At 33.7% G+C, this 27,548-nt stretch overlaps 1 protein-coding gene across 5 annotated transcripts in view; it reads right to left on the bottom strand.

Moving 5' to 3' along the window:
* PCDH7 (protocadherin 7) overlaps window positions 1-27,548 on the bottom strand; it is a 254,853-nt gene that overhangs the window by 197,816 nt on the left and 29,489 nt on the right. Inside the window, exon 2 of one of the 5 annotated variants that reach the window (XM_041483404.1) lies at window positions 9,360-9,419. The exons of the other annotated variants lie outside the window; for them this stretch is intronic. Within the exon in view, the coding sequence (XP_041339338.1) occupies window positions 9,360-9,419 (60 nt within the window). The remainder of the gene's footprint in view (window positions 1-9,359; window positions 9,420-27,548) is intronic. 5 annotated transcript variants of the gene reach the window in all.

Below are 27,548 nucleotides of genomic sequence, written 5' to 3'. Positions count from 1 at the left end.
CAGTGTAATACAGATATGGCTCCATAATTAAAAAGGGAAGTCAAAATCATGATTTCTCTGCTGTATATTCTTCTTAATGACTAGTTCAGAAACCGGAACATAGGACTACTGTTTTAAACATGTCTGAAACCCCAAGAGGGGGTTAACATTATTTTTTTTTTTTTAAATCACCTTTTTTCTCTCTCTCTGAAATCACCTACTCTTTCAATTAGCAGAAATGCATCACTTAGTAAAAATACAAAGTATTTTATTATTCTATTATAGGTTGATACCATTATTTGGAAGTCTTTTCTATGAAGTAGCACACTGTTTATCCTCACCTAGTCATATATAACACCAGATTATTTGACAGTTTACCACACTAAATCCTGATTCAAACCCTCCTGAAGTCACTGTCTTGCATTTTCCTTTTTACTTCCTTGAGTCAGAAGTCTTTTAAAAGTCAAATGCTGTTCATCCTTTCACTCCAGTATGCAGCACTCCAAGCTCATCTCACAACTGCCTCCTCTGATTTTATGACATCCATGGTAAGATAGTGTAGGAGTGGTTTATTCAGTATAAAAACTTAGGATGAGGCTCTAGGGTTTATGAAATTAACAGATGGCCCCAGCCTAAGTGTATTTAAAGGAGATTTTATTTTTTAATGAAAATAATTTGAGATTGAGTATGTAACCAAAACTCAGGTATGTATTTGATCTTATCCCAGAAATAATTCAAGATAGATCATCCAGGTTACCATATGGGATATATTCCACTCCTATTTCTATTAAAAGCAGATTACAGAGTGGCTAAAGCTACTTATGATTTTTCAAGCTTACCAGTATTAATTTGAATAAGATAATAGATGAGGGAAGAATGATTGGCAACCATTCCATCCACACAAAGTACAAATCTCTTCAGCAGAATTTCAATGGATTGCAGAACTAAGTATCAAAAGATCTAGTGATAATTTAATCTTCCATTTTTTTTAAATAGTAGTACTTCTTCAGGTAATGTTATTCACTCTACTTTTTCCTAAAAATAGACACACGCCATATTTATATTCTGTCCTAAAATGCAGTACTGCAAAGTATTATGAAAGTTTGGTATGTACACTGAGGTGTTAGATATGTGCAACATAAAGTCTGTTGATGTGCCAAAATCATGAAGTTCACACAGCTAGTTATGAATCCAGTTTTGTTCCATCCATTGATATCCATGTCTGGGGACAAGAATTCCAATTGCCTTATCTTTCCTGGTAATGGCATGAAGGGAAGCAGCTAGTGCATCTGTACAGGCCCAGAGAGACAGATGAATAAACCAGAGAGATGAAACAGATGTCCAGAATCTTCCCACCTGACACCTGGCTGAATTCACACTGGTTATTGCAAGATGTGGATAACCATCTGTCCATCTGTCTGGTAGTTACTCTTAAGAGTCATATTGTTTCAAAGAGTTTATCACTGGAGTAAGTAATAGGAAAGATTTTTGAAAATTCAACACTATTTCCTAGATGAACTATAACAGTCATCATAAGTCTCTCCTGGTGCAGTTCAACATGGCCAGAACACCAGAAATCCAGCAGAGTCAGTGGACTATAAAAGAAATGTTTTAGCATACTTCCAATAAATTATGCAAAAAAATGAAATAGTTATATTTTAGGGACTATTCTCAGCCTTTTTTTTCCCCCATCATATTAATAGGAGAAAAAAATCTTATTCTGACAATGGCAAAGATGAAATTATTACGCCAGACCACATGATTCTAGTTTTCTAACTTCAACATACAAAAACACTGCACATGTGCAGATAAAGAATTTCCCTAAATTTTATGTTAGGGCATAAATCAGCAAATTCCCATTGACACTCATGTATTATGGATAGAATTTAGTTAAGCAATTCTTATGATGTAGTGTAATGTAAGCTGTCCCACATGTATTTAATACACCAGACAGTCAACCACAGAGATCTAAGGTGACTTCTTTCATCCCAGGATAGTAGGTCAGTGTCATTAACAAGATCCCAAATTCCCACTTCCCAGTTCTACCTAGTAAACAGATAATTCATTCGAAATTAATGGAGCTCATGGTATAATTGCAGCCACTGCTGAAGTAGGCAATAAGATAGAAATATGTCCTGTTGTATGCATGTATTTTATATAAACAGAAATCTAAAAAAAAATATCAAGGGGATTCTAGAAAGTTAATGAACTAAATGGCAGTTCAAAACTCTTCTGCCTTGTTTCAAGACTTGCTAATGTATCACTTTCTATCATTACGTACAGTAATGAATTCTGTAAAGCAGAGATTCTGACATTACTATCTGACCTCCCATAGTTATAAATCCTATTTTCTGAAAGCACTTTTTACCTTGAAATGTATTAAAATAAGCCACAAACTCAATCAAAGGTACAAAAAAAAATCACCTTAAAGACATGTATAAAAATAGCATGTATTTTTCAAAAGTTGTCCTGTCCAAAACAACTTTTCAAGTGAAATCAAAATCCGTCTGGTGCTGCTCACTGATAGTTCTAATTTCAGTGAGAATGACTAAAAGCAAAGTGCAGAAGGCTGCATAGGAGTGCTCCACAACACAATACAAATGAAATTGTGGCATATTTGAAATCTAATGCTATATTTAAAAATTAAATTTACTTTTTAAATGGGAGATTAAAAATTTAAAAACAGTTTATTAGCACTGCCCCTGAGTCTTTACCTTTTAATTATTTCAATATTAATGCAAGAAATCAATATCATTAATGTAAGAAAAATAGAGGAAACCAGAGGCTGTATCTAGAGATTTCATTTGGTTTACATCCCTTCATCCATTCAAGTACTTTAGGAACGACCCAATGTCTGTACATGAGAAAGGCACAAGCTTTGCTCAAGAGCTATAGTCAGATTAATAAAAATATTCAAACTGATCTTCCCTGAAAGATCAAAAACTGAACTCAACAGGTAACCAGCAATTATCAAATCCTTATCCCTGCAAGATGCTCAGACTTCACATGCTTTTAAGGACCTGAAAAACAAGCTGAGAATGACATGGTGTCACGACGTGTCATAAATTTTACAGCACATGTAACTGTACAATTTTCATTCTTCTTTCACCATCTTCTTTGCGCTATAAACTCTTTATCATGCATAGGAAACACCTGACTAATTGCATCAGGAAGTCTACCCTTTTTATTCCACAACACTGCCTATAGCTGCTTCTTTCAGGCTCCCTGGAGCTTTAATTCACAACTTTTTAATGCCATCCACGGGGAGTATTTCAAAATGAGGGATGGAAGCTGGATGAAGGCAACAAGAAAAACACTGAATCTTCCACAGCTTGTCTAGTGTTCTCTTTATAATGTAAGCTTCTCAGGACAAAGCCCACGTATCGTTGTGTCCAATGATACCTGCACTGACTGTACAATCAATGGTTTCACAATACTATTGAATTAGTTACTTCCTTAGTCCTTCCTTAGTTACTTTTCTCCAATTTGTTCTCAATATTTTGTTTATTTTTGTGCGTACTTTGAGATATAATTGAGAACAATCCACTGACCATGTCAATATATTCATATTTCACAGTCATTAGATACTTGTATAAAAACAGATGTGATATCTATATTCAAAATCAACATAAAATGTAAATTTATAAATAAATTTAATAATATTAGAATTTTTAAACATTAAAAAATGTAACCTACAATTTTTTTTTCTTAATTGCAGCATGGTTAAATCTAAAGCATTTTTGGACAAAAATGCACTGAAGAATGTGTATATATATGTATGTATATGTAACTGTCCCATATACATAGTGATGAGAATTAATATCTCTTTCAAACACTTTGGCCAGGAGGCAGTTCGTAGCTGTTAAGAAAAAAAGCAAGGATTTGCTCTGAAAAACAGTTCTCCCATCTTCAGTGAAATGGAAGACATTGAAAGATTTCTACAACATCATACTACTCTTTACAGACATTTCTATGGATCTCATCACTATACCTTGTAAGCAACTCAACAAAGAATTTTCTCTGACTGAGACAATGAAAATTACCCTTTTCACAGGTGTAAGCCCAAAGAAGTGGGTACTAATGGCAGATCCTGGAACAGAGAGTAAATTTTCTGGTTTCTAGCCCTTCAACAGGTAGACTGATTTTCTGCCCCTCCATGGAAATCTTGTTGTAATGTCAGTCAACTATACAAACTGTCTTCTATCATTAGATGTATGCTAAAACAAACCAAGTGTGATGAGGCATTTCTACTTAAAAGTGCTCCATGTTAACTCACATTAGATGCAGAAAGACTTTGAGCTTGAACACATAAAATTCCCCTGAGATTAAGTCTCTCTGTAGACTCTTAGAGAGACCAGAAAAGGTTTCATCCTAAATATTAGAAAAAACAACTTAGGCTGAAAGAAAGGGTGCCCACTATGCCTAGTTCCTACAGATTGTAACACTATGCAGCTAGGTGAGGTGCCAAACTTTACACTAATCATAATTCACCTGTTAAAATTACGCCTGTGTAACTGGCTACAGGCTAACTCCCTTTTTGGAGGTGGAAGCTGAGACTGGCTAGAGTTATCTTTAGTCCCTGTGTGCTTCTACCATTCTCACAATACAGGGCTGGATAGCAGAGGAAAATGATCATTCTTCTAAGAGTAAAAAGGAAAAACAGATGGACATTTATGATATCGAACTCTGCCCACGCTTCTTATGAGGTTAATTAGTTTATATACCACTCTTTTGCTCGTGTTTGCTAAAATAAAATTGATCTAGACAATGTCAAGAAGTGATACCTTTTATCCAGAAACAATTGTCTGCACACAGTTTAACAGTTTAAAGAAAGGTTATTTTGTGTCAAAAGCCAATTGAAAATCCTGCTTTCCTGAATAAAACCTCTGCAAAATGTAACACAAACAGATAATTAAGCCTGATAAAATAGGCTATAGAGCATAATCAGGTTTATTAAAGTCCTGTAGAACATTTTTCTCTGTCATATTTCCAATAGATAATATATAAATAAATATAGTATTTCTATATGTAAATAAAAAAAATTGAATTATTTTAATTAGCTTGGTTGGCAGTTGTTATTCAAAATAGTGTTACTGGGCTAGAATAAGACTGTTTAAATGTGAAAACGAATCTGATTTGGAAGATAATTAATTTTAAACTAGATGTAGAAACATTAATTCCTTTCTTGAATTCCACCACTGAAGAATATTGAGGGCTCTGTGGTGACTGCCAGGAGTCATAACAAACCTTTTCTATTTTCTTCTTCATTAGCACCATAAATTCCTTAGAAATGGCAACAAGCTGGTTTTCTGTGATAGATGCCATTCCTAGGAACTGCAGATCAAAGGAAAACTCACTGCTGAAATGGTAATCTACTGGGGTATGATGGAGAATAGAATTTGATTGTGGCTTCTTGATATTTCAGGAACACATTCCAACAAAAACAAAGAGCTTAATGCTAAACAGTGAAATTGCAGGCATGTTCATGGTGAGAGAAAGGATTTAAAACATTTGTCATATTCATCATCTCTTAATGTAGATTCTGGTAAAATATTGAGAACAAAATAGAAGATGGAACAGCATTTCACATATTTATAGTTTTCCCTAAATGAAATGTCAAAAGTCAGATATAATGTCTGCAAGCACAATAGCTTAATTTTTCCCCAATGAAAAGGAAGATAATACTGAGTTTGTAAGAATGTATAATTAAGTATACATTGGAAATTTAAATATAGCTGGTGCATTTGAGAGTACAAAGCTATCTTTTACTAGCTCAGCAAAATTCAGTCTATTGAATGACTCTCAAAGAGTAAAATGAGTAACGGGTTAAAGCAGGGATTGTCCAGTCTTTTTCAATGGTGAGTGGGTGAATCCAAGAATCTGTTCTTATGGGCCTATATGAAGCTTGCAGGAAGAGACAGAGGTTTTTTTATAAGCTTCAGAAATCTTAGGTGAAGGTTTTAAGTTGTTTATGAGCCTTTGCAAAAACAATGTACTTGAACTCAGTCGTGTTGTTCACCCTGAGACTAAGCGCGATCTGGGAGGTGCAAGTGTACTTAATTTAATCCTTTAGTCTAGGTTTGACAGATAGTTTAGCAAGCTGAGTACTACTGTGAAGACCATTTCTACTGCACCATTTCTATGTAAAATTGTGTTTGGCATCACTGAGAGTGCCTCTACAAATTATGACAGTTCACATTCACCAGAAGTAGAACCATTAAGAAGAGAAAAAGAGATCTTGTGCCATTCAGCTCCCTTTCCCACTGGTTGCCATTTCATATAATATTCCTACTAATTATTTATCTACCTTGTTTTGTAACTAGCTGAAAAAATTGCATATCACAACTTGCCTGATAGTTTTTTCTACTGACATATCTTGTTCTTTAGTGTTCTTGTATAAAACAATTGAAAAGAAAGTGATACCGGAAAAAGAATGGTCTTATACAAGAAAGCTCTGGGTATATTTGGCCTGGTCATATGAATAAGACAATTCAGATTTGTCTTTAAAAGCTCTAAATTAGCCTCTTCCTAAAATATAGGAAAATGAGAGTCAGATGGATGTATCTTTTTCTCTCATCCAAGCAGGACAACAGTAAACAGAAAGTAGAATGTCACTTGTCACAAATGTCTTTCACTCCCTCTTTCTGACATGAAAAAAGACACTACTCAACAATGAAGCAGCTGTAGGAGGCAAAGAGGAAAGAAATAGTTCATAAAAGCTATATCACCACTTGCAATTCTGAAGCTCTCAGTATCTTGCAAGTTGATATAAAGAAGAAAAATCTCTTCATTTGGTCTCCCACAGTTTTGCTGCCCTTTCCTCACTGGTGTTGTAGCAGGAGGCAATATAAAAGTGCTTTTATTCTATACAAATTGCTTGACTGCTAAACTCTGTGAAATCTGAAAATTACAGTAGTTCCACTTTTTTTTTTTTAAGTGTTCTTTCTTCGCAATTGCTTCTGACCAGAAAATTAAATACAGAAGAAAGAAATTGCAATGAACACAGAAGACAAAATTTTGAGTTCATTTCCAGTTGAAGAATAATTTTATTGAAATAAAATTGCTATATTTGAGATAAGAATCTGATTAGAGGTACTTAACAATGCCTTTACATGTTCCACGTTCAAATTTTTTTCTATAGATAATGTCTATATTCAGAAAAAGGCTGAAAATTTCACAAATATATTTGCATACTTAGTGTATTTATTTCTGCAAAATGTTGCGTCTTAAATATTTTGGTGGTTTTTACCATTTTTTTCTCTCATCTTTAGGTAAGATTTGCAAATACTGTGAAATACTCTCACAAAATGTGGTCCATGGACTGCAGGTATTTCATACACCATTTCTAAGCATCAATTGAGCTAAAGAAAAGGGATAGAAAATGCAAAACAAGCAACCTATGTGCTGATTTTCTTGTCAAAGGTGTTGGCACCAATCTTTATAATTCCCTGATATTCCTAAGCAATCCATTCCAATAGAAAACTGTGATTTTCTTGATCTCTTTTGCATCTTTTTCCTTCTCATTCCTGTATGTCCTAATTGTAATTTTCTCTGCCTGTTTTATTAATAATTTCTTTTATGCAGAATTACTAAAGTTCCAGACTAGCAGTCAAGTTTAAATAAACAATGTCCACATAGAAAATCTGAATCAATTTGAAAATGAAAGAATTGATTTTTTTATTCTAATTTTGCTCATTGATTTTGTTCACAGAAAACAAAATCAATGTGGTAGCAGCCTACTGACTTTGATGTTTGATAATATATCTCAGTACAATAAAAAGGTCAAAGCCCCTACTGTATCATAAATTCCTCCACTCAGAACTAATTACTCCAAATAGGAAACAGTGGCAGACTATCAGTTTTGATGGGATAAATACAAAGGATGAGCTAATTCAGACATAACACTTAACAAGCAAGAGAGAAAAAGTATTTTTGACTATCAGTTTTGATGGGATAAATACAAAGGATGAGCTAATTCAAACATAAACACATAACAAGCAAGAGAGAAAAAGTATTTTCCAGCATTTTTGTTCATACAGTTCAAAAGCAATACTATGAAAGCAAGTCACAACATACAGTATTGTTAACAATATTGTGTAGATTTCTCACACAGCTATACCAGATTTACATCACAATCTTCAATGGGCTGAAGTTATGTTTTATTCCTAAGAAAAAGACCTTGTTGGAAAATTATTATTCAAATATCCTCTTTTGTTGCTTCTTATGATGAAGGACATGATTAAATAAATTATTTAGGAGGAAATATTCAGCCTTTCTCTAAATCATAAGCTGATATATAGAGTAATATCCAAATACATATATAAAATTAATATAAAAATTGGTGTGTGTATATGTGTGTGTATATATATATATAAAATTGGAGTTGGCACTATAGTCTTTGTTTTTATATGATGTATATAGCTTAGTAGTGACTGCAGAGTTAGAGATTTTCTGTATATATGATTTTGATACTGGTAGTTGCACAATCCTTGATACAATTATTCTAGTCGGGAGCTCTCTAGCCAAGTGAATTCACTTGACTTTAGCAACTAAACTGTATGTGCACCATGTGAGTTTTGATTTCCCTATTTGCTGATAGTCATTTAGCATGTTTGGTTTCATCTTTTTATCTACCTCAACTTCCTTTGAGAGCCATTTCTCTCAAAAAATCTGAAGGACCCTATGCCACTTGACTGGAATCCTCTTCCACACTCTCTCTCATGTCCCTGAGCGGGTGAAAGATTTTCAAATACTAAGACTGTTTCTGGATTTCCAGAATTTCAGTCCTGAGGTATATTTTTTCTTTGTTTATCTAGCATATCATCAGGATTGTTTTTGGGGTTTTTTTTTCAGTAAACCACAAATACTTCATTGATTCAAACGCTGAAAATTCAACCTTGTTCACAGTCATCTCCCAGTTACTAATTCAACAAATCATCTAATCAAATTTCAGTCCTTTTAAAGATGGAACAAAGAAGAAAATGGTGAGGGCTTTCATCCTATTCATACTCCTGAATTAGATGGTATTTGATCTTCTTCCTCCACTTACAATCAGTTCTGCTTACCAAACCTTTCTATGTACCATTTGTTTTCCTGTTTTGGATTCTTGCTTCTTTGCGTTCTCCATTTAGTGTCTCTCCAAATGCATCCAAAATGCAATCTGAATCTCTTCAAGCAGTTTTTATCATGCTTTGTCATGTTTTGTTTCATTTTTTCTAATAGCTTTGCTTAAAAGTCCACTTAGTTCTGCAGTAACCCTGCCCCCTGGGAATCAATGTCTTAACGTAAGAGTAAAGAGAGTTCATGGATTTTGTGATCCAGCTCTTAGTCCCTTAGAGTTGGAGTGTCAATTCATAAATAATTCACTTACGAGCACATACATTCATTTTACATGATTCCTCAATGTGGCCAGGGTGCTGCGTAGTCTGCACTGTATCCACCTACAAAAAATACAGAAATATATGTCTGCTTACTGGGATGTGAGTAGGGTTTGGCTAACTTAATCCTCTACCATGGATCTTACTAGTGAGCAGAAAATTTCTCTTCTCTGCCTTGGAACCAAACATATTCCATAGAATAACTATTTTGGCAGCAAAGACAGAACTGTCTGTTTCATACAGACAGGAACAGAAATATACTTTTTCATATTTTTTAAGAAGAAGATGGAATTAAGTGAACTATGCTCAGAAACAGGCTATTTATTTGTCTATTTAATTATAGATAAGTTGGAGTGATTTATAAATTCTTCCCTTTCTTACTCAGAGTTACTGCAGACAGAGTATAAAATAATATAGGTGTCTCAGGTATCAATGGTAAGCATAACTCTTCTCCATTAAATGATGGGCTAAATAGTGCAGTACAGAGAACTGAAAGAAGGAAAAAATGGGAATTTTACAAGAAAGCAAACAGGCAAACTCCTCTTTCCCTTCATCTCTCTCACCCAACCACAAGATAAAATGGAGTGAGCAAGCCAGATTTGTAGGGCAACATACAGTATACAATGACAGTTCTATGAACATCTACATTCTTCTAAATGCCAGGTATCAACTATGTTACATAGTTGGACATAAAGAAAATGGAGAACGGTGGAAGAACCTTCTTCCTTTGACTCATTTTGATCAATATGCTTGTGAAGGAAATGAGACACTAAATAGACATGCACATCTAGTGATAAAAGTGAAGGTTTCTGTCCAATATATTCTTCAGAAACAGGACTTAAAATATCACCTGGAATTGGGTCATCCACACAAAAAAAAAAATTAACCCACTATTGGTAGTTACATAACATGTTTTGTTGACATTCATCAGTCTTTTCAGTTTTTCCAGTACTGTTGAATTATTAATAATTTATATTTATTTTATATCACTGACTACTGCATCCTTATTTTAATGAATCATTTCTTGTAATCTGTTACACATATGTAAATTTAAAACCAAATTATACAAAAGTAGGATAGCAATGTCAAGCATCTCTATAAACAATCTTTTCCTCTATGAATATTATACATAAAAGACTCCTAAATGTCCTTAAATAATAACGTCTGCTCCTCAATCTAAATATGATCTTCTTACAGGAAGCCATCTGGGACAAACAAGAAAAACATTCTTTTTTGGTTGGAGAATAAATATATTTACACCTCAGTGAAATTCTTCATCATGACCAACCAAATTATATACAAATTACATACAAATCTCTTTGTTCAATTTACACTGATTTAACTTGACAAAACAGCAAAAACACTGAATAGGCCAAAACATTCAATAAAAATGTATCTACCTACCTACCTACTTATTTTTATTGATCTATCTGTACCTTTCATTTCAGTTCATTGAATACCTCAAAATTCCTAACTTAACAGTTATTCAAATTCATGTAAAAATTAAGTTTTTCTAACTTCAAGGAGAGTACATTCATTGGAAAAATAGACTTGTCCAGTATGCAATCAACAGGGATATGTTAACATGTATTTTAAATACCTTTCTCCAAAATATAAACACAATTGTGAGCATCTGGTGCATTCATAAGATATTTCTGAGGCACAAAATGTTCATAGATGTAACATATACCTTATATAGTTAGAGCTTTCTTGTATGACAGATACCGATACTAGTTTTTTTCAGTTAACAAATCAAATCATAAATCGTGAGAGAAAAGATTAAACAAGTAACACAAATTACCTGGCACATACTAGACAAAATGCTGAATCTTTATTATCAAAAATGCAATACATTATATCACTAGATCTCAGGCAATCATGGAAGTCTCAGTCTGTGTGTCTATATTACCTGCAGTACACCTGATGCAGCATACAAAGGCAAGGATGACAGTGCAATTTGTTGCGCCTCTTTACATCCTAACGAGCAACAAAGTCTGCATCACCTGCCAATTTTTGGCACACATTGCAGGCACAGAGAGCAAACTGATGGAAGCCTTGCACCTGCACTTCAGGTGCTTCACGCAACATGACAATCTAAAGACAACGCCGGGACAAATCAATGCTTCAAAATGCTCAGTGGTGCTCAGAAATACGTGCAGAAGGACTCCAAACTAGACTGAAGACAAATTCACACCCAAATCACATTCCCATGCTCTGTGTTGTTAGTGGATACATCCATACATAATGATTGCCAGAAAAGAATTAGAAAATTATCTTTTCTCCCCAAATTTCTGTTAAATTAGGTGCTGTTTTCCCCATTTTTCTACAACAGTTGAAGAACCTTGCTAATTTCCATGAAAGTGATACTACTGTCTTGTTTCTTCTTCCATTTCCTTTTGCAAAAATGCACATACACCGGAGTTAAATGAAGAATCGATAGTCACTATTTCAGTTGTCATGAGCAAGATGCTTGCAGCTCTCCACTAATCCAGTCCATAATGCTAAAATATAGGCCTAGAAGTTTCTCATTACAGACTGAGTACACTTGCTTATCATAGGGATAATTTCACATAATTTCTTGATAGGTTAGAATTATTTTTCCTGAGTATTTCAATGGGAAATTGCTTCCAGAATTTCAATGTTGCAGTACATAAAAATTATTGCAGAAACCACCCCAAATTTATTTATGGATATTTATTTCTGTTTCTCCTTTTTCCTTAACTTACATATTCATCGGGAAATGACCTTTTAGTTGTAGTGATATATATTTGCTATTAATTGTAATTACTTTTCTTTAAATAAGTGAGAAGTCACACTTTAACAGAATATAGTGATCCCAGCCATAATATATTTCTGTAAACTCAGAATCATTAACTTCTGCAAGTACAGTTTTATTGTGGGGTGGTTTTGCCACTCATTTCACTTTATTCTCAGAACTACATCTCTGTCTGTAAATATGTTATGATTGCAATATATATTATATATTCATCTGATTGACATGTTCACATGACTAAAAATGTGACAGATTACAAGTTTCTGCAGCATTCTTGAACGGAACTGAAAGGCACAACATGCTCATTTTTGCTCACTACAGAAAATACCAGATAAAAATATATCTCCGTAGATTTCCTGTTACATTTCACAAGATACTTCTAACCTATTTTTAAACTCCTTATATACATGTAACTTCATTTCCAGTTTGTGACAGAAATCAAAAATAGGATATGGGGAACTATAGAAAGTGTATTGAATATATTTCCTTAGAATGTATGTGTTACATAAGGAAAGCTAATTTCATATTCTTAAATAAACAAAAGAAAATTAATCAGTAAATAAAATATTCACTCTCTTTATGTTGTGCCATTTGTATACACATATAAAGACAACACATAGGACAAAAAATAGGCAAAATGGAACTCATGAACAGTTATTTTCTGAATAAGAAATTAATGAGGACTTCTACACATGATCACAAATGGATGCATACATTTTGATAATTAAAATTTCTGTAATAAGATATGATCTAAATTAATATAAAAATTTAATAATCCTGAAAATAAAAGTTTTAAAAAAGAGAAGTTAAAGAAAACAGTTTTAAAGGGCAACACACCTAGAGTTAGTATACAGTTGAACATGATTGTATTCTCATCTAACCTCATTTAAATTAAATTTATCATATTTTTTCCATAATTACTGAATCCTAAATGGTATATAAATCAAGTCCATCAAAATGAGCATTTTTAGTTCTTACCAAAACAAAAACAAAGAACAAACAAAAAAAAACTGAAACAAACAAAAAACCCCCAGCCAAACAAAAAATAATCCTCTTAACCCATCATTACAAGCATAAAATTGATAAAATAAACATCTATCATCTGTTATCTTTACAAACTTTCTGGTTTATTGATTTTCTTCTCACACTGGGCTAATAAATGATTTTGGAACATTTAGGAATCTGTCAAATCCCACCACTTATTTTCATAGTCATATTTTGCAATAATATGGTGACATATCAACCACTCTTGATGTTAAATACTAGAAGACTACTGGCTCACAAAGACTGTGGTTATAGATGGAAGAACTGTGAACATGCCATTGACCTGAAAGGAATGAATTCATACCCACAAAATAAAGAATTTATAATTTAGAATTTTTAAAAAGTCACATCCACTTAAATGTTTAGAATTCAGGTTTTTTTCAAACAAACACAAAATACTGTAAATTAATGATAAGCATATACATTCTCTTAGTAAAAGTTAGGAATGAAAACCAAAATAATATATCCCATTTAACTCTTTAATCCACTCTCACAGAAACAGTGTAATATTAAAAAAATTGCCTATTTAATACTGTTTACTAGAATGACTTGCCATTCTTGAAGCACAGGACTGTCTTCATTGCAATCCACTAAAAAATATCATTGTCCTATCTTCAGTACCTATGCATTTTCTTATGTCAGGTAGACCATATCCAGAAATATGACTTGCTAACAGTATTTTTAAGGCACAGAGTGGGATAGCATAGTATTAATCTACCTAAAATCCCAGTAATGGAAGCTTCCATATGGTTTGCATTCAAATTATGTAAAAAATTTATCAAAATTCAGTCACCTTGCTTATTGATGTACTGCATTAAGAAGCATTTTAATGATAAGAATGATACCTATTTAAGTCATTTATTACAATCAAGCTGCAGAAACTCTGGACCTCCTTAAAAACTGAACAACACTGCCATGTCAAGAAAAAAAGGGTTTATGGAAAACAGAAGCACAAGTACCAATAACCTTAGGTGCTTCTGTTGCTGCAAACCTCACACTGAGAAGTTTGTGGTGCTCCTTAAACAGTTGACAGAACATAGCTTGATCTTGGCATAGATAATGCTACTAACATTTTAATCCATCATTTAAGGCCTTAAAAGCATGGCCCACGTTTTGTTGTTGGGTTTTTTTTTCCCTTTCCTTAGGAATACACAAACTTACTGGAAGGAAAATATCTGTGTAATTGTATTATTCTGAATGGATGAAGTTCCATTTCAAAACTATCAAGTTATTTTTATGTTACCTCAATCTCAGAGAGTTTAAATCTTTTTTTTTTTTCTGTTTCTAAAGCAAATATATAGTGGTATATATTTGCTGTTATGACAATATTACTGTTTAATAAGTTTTGCTGATATTTATTTCCAACATGTTTATGAAGAGCAATCACATCTCCTCTTCCCACTTGCTTTCTTAAGGCTCTGAAGTAAATGTAGCAGTGGCTTAAAATCAGAGGCAGGAATATTTACCATCTGCTCCACCCTTCTGATGGGCACTAAAGCCTTCAGGGCAGGATTATATCATGTGCCTATGAAAGAACTAATGTACTATTGCAGTCTTCAGCTGGGTGTATTAAAGTAAAAGTTTTGGTTTACCCTAATATACAAAGCAGTGGTTCACAAAGTGATTCAAAAGAGCTTCAAGTATTCATGCCTTGAGGTTAGTAACAGCTTCTGCCATCCAATTTTAGCTTGCCACAGCACGTCTCTCAGAGCCTTAAGTCTGAATAGGCAAAGCCCTTTTAGTCTTCTCTTCCACAGCTAAGTCTATATTCCATGGTTATTAATACAGCTTTTTCTGAATGTTTAAAAGTAAGCTTAATTCTTCCTGAAAATTATTTACTAGAATAGCAAAATGATTTTTCAGAGGAAGTCTCATTAATGACATCTCAAATGACCTGACTATGTCTGTTTCACAGCAGCACCAAAATTGATGTACCTTTATATTGCAAAAATAAATTTGTTGTGTCACTAGTGCTCCTAGTAACTCTTGCCTAATTTATTAAATTCTTCTTTTTTTCTACTGCTTCCATATCATTATTTCCTAACTGAATTTACAACTTCTTCTTGTTTTGTTTTGTCTTAACTTCTAAAGTCTAGAATGTTTTCTAGTCTTTCACCTAATATAATCTAATTCTCACAAAAATTCATGATTATATTTGTTCCATAATCAAGTCTCTTTATTACATTTGCACTCATTTTGCTTTAAAATATAGAGCAAAAATATTCTTAAGACTGATTCTTGACTCAAGTAACTTCTTATAATGCTTACCTTTGCAAGAAAACCAATTGTCATCTCATTTAAGTGAATTTCTTACATATTTTTTGATTCCTTTAGTAGTTCCCATCTTCCTCAGGTGCACAAATAATTTCCCAGGTGGCACAGTATCAACTGATTGCTAAAGTCCAAGGAGAGAGATTACTAAATTTTCTTTGTCTAGAAAATTGGTTATCTTTTCAAAGTTATCAGATTGGTTTGTATGAACTCTTTGCAGTAAAGGCATTTTCAATTTTCATGCTATCTTCCCTTGCTCTTTATGTCAGTAGCTTAATTTATTTTTTTTTTATATAAACTCTGCTCTACTGTTTGATAAAAGATGAGGTCACACTTTTAGACCTTTATCCCTTCTTTTCCATCTTCTCCACTACTTTAATATAAATACTGTATTTGCTATTCTCCAACAAAATAGTACCTTTTTTTTTTTTCTTTAACAGATTTATTTAAAAGAAGACATGGCATGTTTTGCTCAGTATCACTCAGAATTCTATGATGACACCTATGTGGTCCTGCTTAACTTACATATATCAGACTCCTGGATTTGCTTTCATCTCAGATGCTTCCAGCTTTTGCTTTTCCCATGTATATCTCTATCACATCTACATAGCCTTTCATTTCTAAGTGTAATGATTGTCCTGATTCTCTTCCTTGCTCTTGTAGCTTAATTAAGTTTTCTTTTAATCATCCCTTTAATGTCTCAGTTGACATTTGTCAGAGCACTTTATCCTGATGATGACCACACCCCTACTTTGTACATCTCTCTGATTATCTGACTTCCCAATCTCCCTCCATTTCCCACTCATTGCAATTTTCTGATCTCATAATTTATTCCATTAAAAAAAAAAATCTTCTCATGCATCTACATGGGATAGACACCTGTGCAGCTGAGACTCTGAGAAGGAGTTTGAGATATTGTACTTCACAGACAAATATGAAGAATATTTCTGTATCAAAATCCCCACTTTCCTCCTATCTGTCAGTGTATATAAAATCATTGTCTACCCCTACTAGTGAAGGCCAATGCTGAAGATAATAAACTGCATTGATTGTACAGGGGACATACTTTTCCAAGTCCCAAAATTAATCTGCCTAGAGGCAAAATATCTGTTTTCTCTATTGCTGATCCTTTGACATTTCAAACATAGTATTATATGTATTTATAATTTCGTTAGCCATCACACTGTACTCACCAAGACTGAAAGAAGATTAAGAATGACAAGATTTCAGTGTTTAATGTATAAAAAAAGCTGAGATAAATGACAAATATGTGTTTTTTTATTGTACTTTTATTTTTTAGAGGCATTCATATTTGGTTGTTTTAAAGGAGACTTTTTAAACCATTGCCTAATATATAATCTATGCAGAATGATAGCTGTCAATTAAATTTGTTGCTCACTAGGGTTTTCCATTTGCACATACACAGCCAGAAAGGACTTTTATTGAAATGTTCATGAAAGGCAGAAGAATTAATCAAGGAATTAAGTACTTTGTAGATATATTTAAAACAGATCACTGTGATGTGGTAGAAATCGCAAGCTGATATATTTTTTGCTTACTTTGTTAAGGAAAGTCTTATTTTTCATCTCATGGGCACAACAGATTTCACAGGAAAGCTGTAACTTCAGGCCTTTGGAGACTCTGGGCCAGCAATCCTGCTCAATACAGACTCTCCTACTCTTCCTGGGGTACAACAGACTTCAAGGGCTTCTCTTGCCCCACCACCAGTCCTCAGCCCCCCTGTTTGCTCTTGATTGGGAGAGGCATTTATTCTCCTCTCTAGTCAAAATGCACTAATGCATGTGAAACAGGGACCTGCTGCTCCTTTTCGGGAGAATAAAACTCCATCCATCAGGCAGCAAAGAAGATTATCCCAAAAGCACAGTAGGGCTCTAGCGGCAGAGACTGACACAGCAGCCAAAACTAAAAGAAAAAGTTATGGAAAGCAGGGAGAGTGAAAGATGTAGGGAAGTTGACTTAACTGTTCTATACAGGATCCTTAGGCAGGAAATGACAAACCTACCAGCCTTTCTATAAAATTCCAAAGTACAAGTAGATATCACTCATACCTGGAAAACTCCCTGATCACAGCAATGCCTCTCCTGGTAGGTTTTTATAAAAACAAACAAACAAACAAACAAACAAACACCCTAAACAAACAAAAAAAACAAAACCACCTATGAATAAAATGTCAGATGAAAGAAAGCACTTTCATTAGTCTACCAGCCATTTGAAAAGAAATGCCACGATAGACATAGGTTGAACTCACTGTTTGAACAGATCACAGAAAACATGAATGTAAAATACAGATTCAAAAAGCAACATTAAAGGCGACTGTTGTTCAGTAAACAAAACATAAAATTTGGCTTCCAGAATTCCTCCTAAGTGCACCTCCAAGTTACAACCAAAGGGATTTTAAAAGGTACAAATTCTCAGTTAGTCTGTACATTCATCTAAATAATCACTTATGTTGTGGAAGCATCATAATGATAAACTAAGTTTATAAAGAGCAGAGCTATTCTTAGATGCTATATGTATGCAAAACACTGAATTGTTGTAACAATACCATAAACCTGTCTGTATTGTCAACTGTTCATTTTTCTAAAATTAAGTTCAAAGCATGAAGGGTTTTTTTGTATTTATGCCTTCACTTTCAAAGGAAACATAAATTTCATGCTTCTAAACCACTTGCAACTTTTGAAGTCCTTTATCAAGGAATAGTATGGTGTTTCCTAACAAATAAGAGCTTATTTTATAATGTGCCTTATGAGTACACCATGGTAGATTGCTTTAACTAAAGTCTGTCAAATTATCATGAGGTGTTTTTTTTACATTTTGCAAATAATTGCTTTTTCTTCTCTATTCACTTTTTGTTAATGGAAACAGAGAGTTGTTTCTCTCTTTAACATATGATGTAGAATGAAGAAAAACATGAAAAAAAAATAAGCAGTTAATGATGTGACCTTTAATTTCTTAGACATGCTTTTAAATTAAACCTAAAATTACCAAAATTAAGCTAGATTTTACAATGGTTATATGTGTGAAATATTGTCACATACAAAATTATGTTATGCTAAGAGTTCACATGAAAAATATCGGAACAGTGGAAAGCAATAAATGTTGCATACAAATATCTGTAAGATCAGATGAATTACCTCACATTAGATTGCACTCTGGTGATTCGAACATAGCATAGTTCACACACTTCCACATTTTAGATAACTACAAATCCTTTTGCTCATAAATTCCTCATGGCAAATAAATATATGTACAGAATTTGCATATGGGAGTACTAAATATACACTATAAACTGGTTTAGTTTAGTGTTTAGTATTGGGTTTTTTCTCACATTTGATCAAAAATAAAAAAACAACTTTTTTTAGTGAAGTAGCAAAATTTTTATTGTAGGACCCAAAATCAGTCTGAAGTGTGTCTCCACTTCTTTTCTATTAAATTACATCTAATATGCAGAGAGAAAAGGCTTTTCTCTGTCCAGGTAAGTTACAGAAGGATAGTCCAGTTTCTTTTTACATGGCTGCCCCTACTCAGAATGTTACCAGCTGTAGTACTCAGGAGTAAGACACATTAAAATGCCTGCCCCATATCTTCAAGGTGGTGGGAACAACAAAAGATATTTTTTCAATTAAGTTTCAGGAGACATATGTACACCAATGAAAGTGTGCCTAGCCTGGCTGGCAAACAGAATACACCAGCCAAGACTGATTGGTTACAATTCTAGATATTTATTTGTGAGGGTGTCTATTTCAAAGCGAAGGATGTCTCAGAAATTAAAAATGAGTGTATACTTCATGTACATTTTAATTGGTTTTCTGCATCACTGTAGAGCATTTTACAAATGAAAGGCCTCTCTCTCTTCAAATAGCAAGACTCCTGAGCTGACTTCATCTTAAAATTTGCATAACCTTTTTTTCCTGATGTCTTTTCAGTAGTCACTTCTTGTAACTTGAGTCCTCCTTTGGATGCCCACAAACACAGAATTTTTTAAAGAAATTTCAAAATAATGGCTTAATTTCCTCAAGAAATTGAGAGACCTTCAAAGACATTTTCTTAAAGACTTCATGTAACATATCTGAGGGAAAAAAAATTAATGCTTTGTTCCAACTTCTGCCTTTCCTAGAAACAAACAAACACATGGTGTAGATCCATAAATACCCTCTGCTTTCTAGGATGAAAAATACTGAAGTCCCTTCTGTGTATCAGGCAGGAAACTGAGAAATCTTTACCTAAGACAGATTACATTTTGCAGGGAAAAAAAAAGTAAGAAAAAAAACTAACAAAACACAGTATAAAATAAAATATTTCTTTCAAGAGTGAATTTTAAACTCTAGATGCCAGGAAATTTTACAAAAGAAAAAATGCAGAATGGTGGTGGCTCTTACAAAACAGTTAATATGAAATTTTATTTTCAGAATTTTAAAAATGTTATCTGATTTTGTTAATTTAATTATACAAAAATCTTATTAATGTTCAAATTTTATACACAAGGAACTATGTAAGACTAACATTACTCCTACTGCTTTAAAAAGCCTGTCAGGTTACAGGAAAGTCAGTGGTTCTTACCATGTACAGTTCAAATCCCAATACTCTGATGGCCCGTTAACACCAAATATGTCACCCTTTAACACCACAGAATCAATACACTGGAATGTCATGGCACCCTGATGAGCCACAAAGCCTCTGTATGCATTTATTAGACAAAGATTTTGTATTACTTCAGGGAAGAAATATGTCAAGTTAAAATCAATTTCAAGTTTCTTACTAAGAAGCAAATAGTCCTAGGTAAATAAATGATTTTATTCGAATTTCACTCAGTCAAACATAGGAAGTAAACAAAGAAGTTAAAAGTCATTTAGACATCCCCTTCTGAATAAGGACATTTGCATGTGCACACTGCTCTAAATTCTACTGCTCATTTTCCAGATTTTTTGACAGCTCTTTCCCACCAAGATCATTGGTGGGAAAGCCCACTCAGCCCTTGATGAAATCTTCTTTCAGGAGAGGATAAAAAAATATAATCTGAGATTTTTAATAAAATCAAACAATAATATCTCAAATCTTAGGTACAAAAAGCTCTTTTAAAGGCTACTTCATCCATTTTCTCATATTGCCACCTAAATATTGGGACTACTACAAGTAAGACGACAATTTCTTACTTTTAAAAAATGCTTCAGCAGCACTTTACAAGGAATTGGAGACAAAAAGTTACTGACCTTTCTGACAGAAGTGAAAAATTGCAGATGAGACAAACCCATTATCATCTTCTCATAATTATATCTTAAAAATATTTCCCAAATCTAAAACAATAAGTGTTGATTATTTGTGTTCCACCCTTGGATAAGCAATACATACTGGCCAATCTGAGATTTCTTGGATGTTTAACAGAAAAAAACATATTTTATAAACCTCTTCCTCAGCTGCTGTGCAGCTGGCAGAGTAAAGATTGCTGTCTTTCTTTATCTGCTGGATTTTAACATTTGACACACACAGAAACACACACATGCACACCTGATTCCTGTATATCTCCAAGGTCCTGCCAAAAAATAAAAAATTTATAGTTCTCAGTACTCACATTTCCATTAAGGTACATTAACTACTTAGATTCATAAAATAAAGTCTTCCTTATCTGTATGAAAATTAGTTATTTTCTCAGTTAAATAGCAAATGGCCAGCACAGATTAGCAAATTCAAATTGGATTCTTATGAGTTTTAGTGTTGCATTAATTCATTACAATATGCTTTAGTATACAACAAAATGCTGCTGTAAAATTGGATTCTTCAATACTTTTTATAAATATGATTCTTCAACTGATTTATATATGTCAGATAATAAATGTATCAGTATTGAAGTCTAATAAACATTTGCATGTAAAAAAAGTACATGAAAAATATTGGATCTGTTTCTAAGGTAGTGGCATAGGCCATGTTACTGAAAGATAAGAGATAACGTTTTTCTTCAAAGAAATATAAATTAAAACCTATCGCACCTCATGAAATTTTTCTTTGCACTGACATAACATAGTGGGATGGAATGACCGTATGCCCTTCTGTCAACCCAACTGCTGGGCATCTTGCATAATACTAACTAAATTGAGGGGACTATCAGTAGGGCTTTCCTTTAATACATTAGTGGCCATAAACACACACACACACACACAAAAAAAAAAAAAAAAAAAAAAACCCAAAAAAACCAAAAAAACTCAAAAGAGGCAATTCTGCAACTTTGCTGTGTGAAATCATTGCATTCCATCTCAGATACTGTTTTCATACAGGAGCTACTCTCCTTTTCCCTCAATCATTGACATCTAGAACAAGCAAAGATTAAAAAAACAAACAAACAACGAAAAAAAACCTACACAAAAAAAAAAACCAAAATAGCAAAAAGAAGAGCTGAATATTGTTTCCACATGCTACAATAGAACTTGAAAATTTCAAATGACTTTGCAAAAGTCCTACCAAATATTGGGTTTTATCTCTAAGCCATGCAAAGTGTATACTGTGAAGAAAGAAAAGGAAAAGGAAAAAAAAGGAAGGTCCTGAGAATATAAATATCCATGTTTTGTCTTTTGTGAAGCATTCCCCACACAAGATTGTTACTATTGCTACTTTTCCTGGATGTCAATATTTTATATGGCATCTCTCAGCAGCTCGTGAGTATCTCTTAGCAGACATTGCTGTGCTTAGCTGTAAGTCTCGGGAGGGCTGGAGTACTTTTGCCAATTAGAAATAAGCAAGTTGTTTAATTAACACACCCTTTTCATTAATAGTTTAACCCAAAGCTAACAAAGAGTCTTTGTTGCAAACCAGGAACAAAGAAAGGAGTACTAATTAAACACCCTGAAGTTTCTAAAGTGAGAGTTTATTTCAGTACCCAAGGGATTCTTTGAACTCCTCAAAAGACCTCTAGAGCCTTCCAAGAGCACTTGGAATCTCTTACAATTGTCCCACTCACTCTGGAAAAGAAAAAGCAAAACAAAACAAAACAAAACGAAAAGAAAAAAAACCCAAACAAAATACAAACCAACCAAAAAACCAAACCCAAAGTGTAAATATTCTGGAAAATTCTGATGGTTTTGATTTCAAAGCCTTTGAACCAGACTAAAATAAAACTGATTTTGATGTGAGACAACTGTAAACTCAAACCTGAAAAACTGTTTTCAACTCTGACCTGAATTCATGAGATCAGTGCTATGCAAGCCACTGTGAGCTACACGTTAGACATTACATGGGAGCTAAACTGATGCAGAAGAGGAGAGGAAAGGTGATTCCCTATTCCCTGCACTGGCACTAAGTACCTACCAGAGGGATAAACAGAAAAATCTGGTTTATGCCTGCAAACTTGTTACTTTCTACATTCTTTCAGACTTTCTCTGCATTTTATTATACGTGCGTGATGAATACATTGTCTTAAAATCAACTGGCAAATCTAAGTAGCAGGCAAAGGTTTCCAGCTGGATGTGGGTTTGAACTGAGAGCTTCTGCTGCAAGAAAAAGAGCAGCTTTCCTGATAGAAGCGATCTTTGCTTCAGCTCTCCACCTTCCTGCCTCCTCACAGATATATACACCCACACCAGGAAAAGCAAAACTGTTTATGAGGCAGCAGCTAACAGCTGCACTTTACAAGCCGGTATAGTGAGGCCAAAGAGCACTGATTCTTTAATATTTGGGCTTCAGCTTGCACTGACCCAAAAACTGCTGCATGAGCAGCTCCTCTGCTCAGCAGCAGCCGAGTGATAGACGGAGGTGCGAAGTGTCACGAAGTTAGACATTCATGCCCGTGCATCAGACCTCTAAGGTGGACTGGGTATGAATCTAATGTGCTAAATGGAATGTGCTTTCAGGAAGCAGAAGCAGTATTACACTATTTTATTCTCCCTTATACCATTATACCTAGCTTCTAAATTTTCTAGAGTCCAACAGAATGGCAATTCAAGAAAACATGACAAGACTTTGGAAACCTGTTAGACCTAAGGCTCAAAATATCAGCCATCTAAACTTTCTTCACCTATTTTTCTTTCTATTTTAAGAACATACTATTTCCTTACTATTTTCTATACACTTATACATTTATTTCATTAGTAACCGGAAAATTAAGAAAACAATTCTTTTTTCGTTTAACCAAACCTATGTACTTGCTTGTTCAAACATGTATTCAGATGCTAAATTCAAGATTTTTGTGATAATGCCAAGGAATTATTCTTTAGATTCTGACAGATCCAAAGTTCTACAGGTCCATGCCCCATTACACCACAACCAGTAACAGGCCAAATCCTGTGTATTGCTGTCACAGACAAATGAGAAATAAACAAGTTAGCAGTATGAAAATTGAACTACTCTTTTTATCCAGTAATGGATCAGAATATAGTTTACAAAATAGATCTTAAAATATTTGGTTTGTAAAGCTTGTTTGTAAATTATTACATGTATGTAGGAGTATTTATTTTACAGTGCTAGTATTTTGGAAAAAAACTGTTGATAATATCAGTGACAGTATTTCAGTTCAGTGTTTCTAGACACAAAAAGTCTGCTACCTAGTACTGCCCATGTTAGCAAAAAAAAAAAATCTCTAAGGAATCATGGTACTAAACCCACTGTCAACTACATTCAATCACAGTATGCCTAGAGATCTAAGAGTATACCAAAATCCACTGACCCAAAGATTTCACAGTTTCTTGTTTCATGATTCAGTGGAAAGGATATGAATGAACAAGTGAGAGAAGAACAAATAGAAGTGAATCAGGACATGCTCTGGAACTCTAACAGGCAGCTGGGCTCCAGCCAGGAGTCTGCACTTGCTTCTTTTCCCTCCCTAAGGAACCGTTCCAGCATACTGAACTGATTCTCCAACTAACAAAAAGAAGCAATTTTTACAACCCCAGCCTGAAAATTTAAACTAGTCTCAGTTCCACAGAGAAAATACTTTCAAATCTAATCCCTATTTCAGGCTGTGCTCCAAAATCCTTTTTTAAAAATGTTTCAAAATAAAATATACAGAAAATATTCACTGTGAGATTCCTTTCAATAAAATCCTATGTAGATGGCATACACAGCAGCTGACTGGTACAGCCCTCTGGAGTAAACATTTCTTCCTCCAACTCTGAATATTTTCCTTTTCTAATTCTCTCATCCTAACAATTAACCTGGATCTGATCTAGCCTGAAGGAGTTATCTTTGGAGGCACTAATCACCCACTGCTCTTTACTGATTGTAGTGAGAATTGTCTTTATTCATCTGCCTGAAAAGCAAGCTTTTAGTGATCTAGCATAATGCAAGTTAATTTTAAGAACTATTTTTTCTAACTAGTAATTTTTAAATTTTAATTTAAATTCTATTTCATCAATTATCTACTTTTATTTTGAATTTCACATTATGCTCAAATGAAAAAAACAGAAATAAGTAAATAGTGCCAAAAAGGCAAATAACTTTTCTAAATAGCTTTTCTTCTGGTTTTTGAATTCCTTCTAGTTCTTGGTCATTTTATTGGAACTGCTTTCGCTTGTCTACAAACATTACACTTTAATCAAAGTATTAAAGGAGTTGTCAGATCAAACAGGGTAAAAATAAAGGTAATTAATCTATGGACTCATATAAATATGAGAAATAAGGTTGAAAATTATCATTGTGAAAAATATGAAGAAATCTTTGTATTTTCTTCTTAATGAAACAAAGAATTTTTTTCTTATTTCTTTGAACAAACCTTAGACATGTTGTTTCAGTAGATCATGAAATACAAAATATAGAAGCATAGTTGCCTTTATTCAAAGAATAACAAAAAAGTACAGGAACACATCTATGCAGCATTTTCGAAAGCTCCTTTTAAATCAAAATGTATTAATGGAACCTAAAAATCAAAAATTTAAATGAAAATTTTTTCTACTGTTGAACTCAAAAATCGAAGCCATGCTTTTCCAAAGGTTCATGTCATTTTGGAAAAAAAAAAAATCTATTTTGAAAACTATTTTTCAAACACATGTCCACATGAATTAAGACCTCATTTTGGCAGAGTTCAGCAGACACATAAGAGCTATATACTGATATCCTGATCACATATGTATGTACCCACAAGACTTAGATATCTCCAGAGTATGGTTCTCTTCTCTCTTGAAACAGATATTACTTTTCCTTTTCTTTCTATGAACAGCTTTGTTAAAGTCTTCTCAGTCAGATTTTTCTCTTTTGGCCACTTCCTGCTCAAAAGAGTTTTAAAGAATAACAAAGGGTGACAATAGAATAAATGGCAAAGCAAAAATGATGAGAAAACCAAACAGCAAAACTCCTTCTCGTTCCCTTTTTCTCTATCAGCTAAGAACTGAACAAATTGTAAATGCATTATGATCTCTCTCTGAAGCCAATGAAAATTTTCTGAAGGGAAGGAGAGGAAAAATAACAAAATATAGACTGCTTTAGTAATTGCAACAGAGTCATGAAGCCGATGAGCATAACCCATGAACAAATAAATCCATTCTTTGTAGCTTCCATTACAAGAAGTCAAACTTGAAAGGAAGCCTTGCATTAACCAAGGTAATAGCAATGACGTGCCTACCTCCACGGCAAGAAGAAACTAGAATTGCTACAGCTGATTTACTTCACTCCTGCTTCCCTAACTTTAGAAGAGCAGCAATGCAGATGGATTTAATTAGCAAGTCCAGACCGCTGGATTAATGGCTGATACACAAAATGAACTATCAGCTATTATATGCAGAGTTAATATTTTAACATTAGAAGAGCTCAAATTAACTCACACAAACAAACAAATAAGAGTTTGAAGCAGCAGGAAAGCTGCTGAACTAATAATCAGTGATGACTGAACTAATAATCAATAAAAATAGACTTATAGAAGCAGCAAGTATTTTGGCCCATAGGATCAGGCCAGAGTCTCTGACTGCCAAGCTTGGCAGCAGTTCCATAGTTTTCTCTGTGATTTATATGTAGGTTTACGCTGCAGGGCCCAGTGAGATTGGATTGTGTAGGTAATGGAACTAGTTTAGTCCCAGTTTTAACCAACTGATCAGCAGTGTATGGCTGTGTGCAACTGCAAAAACACTGAACTCGTATTGTTATGGGGTTTTTTTTGCAGTTCATTTTGAATTCCATGCTGCCATTACTACCTAAACAAACTGACGCTGTTGCTACGTACCCATTTAGGGTATGACAACAATATAACCAATGTATTCAGTATTTAATAATTGTCTCTTGGTCTGGTATTTAGTGTGTTTTTAAACCATATTCTTTTAAATTTAATACACACATTTTTTCAAAGAATATTCAAATTTTCACTTGACTAGAAGTGAAAATACAAAAATACGAAACTCTATCATTCTTTTCTAGGAGGGGTTTTGATTTTGATTTTCTAGGAGTTGTACTAGCTTCATTTATTTTGGTTAACTGTCATTCTTTGTATGTAGGTTAGTTTATGCAAAGACCATCTGATCTAAAGTCAGAATTTAAAGAATCTTAAGCGACTGAAAGATTATATAGACTAGAGATTCAATATTAACTTGCCCAGATGAAATGACCACAATATTACTGTTCTCCGTGGTATTGATATTCAGTCAGTTGAAAAAAAAAATGCCTTTTGGTAGCTATCCATATTTTGCTGGCAGGAAAAGGTGAAACTGCAAATGAGATGCTATAGGAGTATTTCTTGCATTTGGCTCAATATTTCTTTAATCTTGAATAATGTTATACTCCTGGAAACTGTGGATGACCCAAAACACGGAAAGGCTCTGAGCGCCAGGAAGAAAGCAGGATTTGAATTCAAATGACCTTGACAAATCCACAGACTAACTCTATAGTAGAACTGTAGCACTAAAAAAAGGGTAAAAAAATCACAAATACATAGCAAATTGCATTTTACGCTGCCTCACAGACAGGAGGTGTTCCAAAGGAGCAAACAATAGAGCAGAATGACAATGAAAATTAAGCCAAGATGTGTAGTAAAGAGTCGCACTGGAAATGCAGGAAAAGGAATGGTAGTACTTAGGACACTGAGAAACCCATTTTCCATTCAGAAATTATAAGACTTCAGTTATAATAAAAAACATTGCTCAACACTAGAATTTTTCAGACTGTATTGGCATCTGGTC

Source organism: Pyrgilauda ruficollis, unplaced genomic scaffold (genome assembly GCF_017590135.1).
Source record: "Pyrgilauda ruficollis isolate IOZ18807 unplaced genomic scaffold, ASM1759013v1 scaffold1, whole genome shotgun sequence".
Lineage (NCBI taxonomy): Eukaryota > Metazoa > Chordata > Aves > Passeriformes > Passeridae > Pyrgilauda > Pyrgilauda ruficollis.
This window is presented reverse-complemented; position numbering and strand designations above follow the sequence as displayed.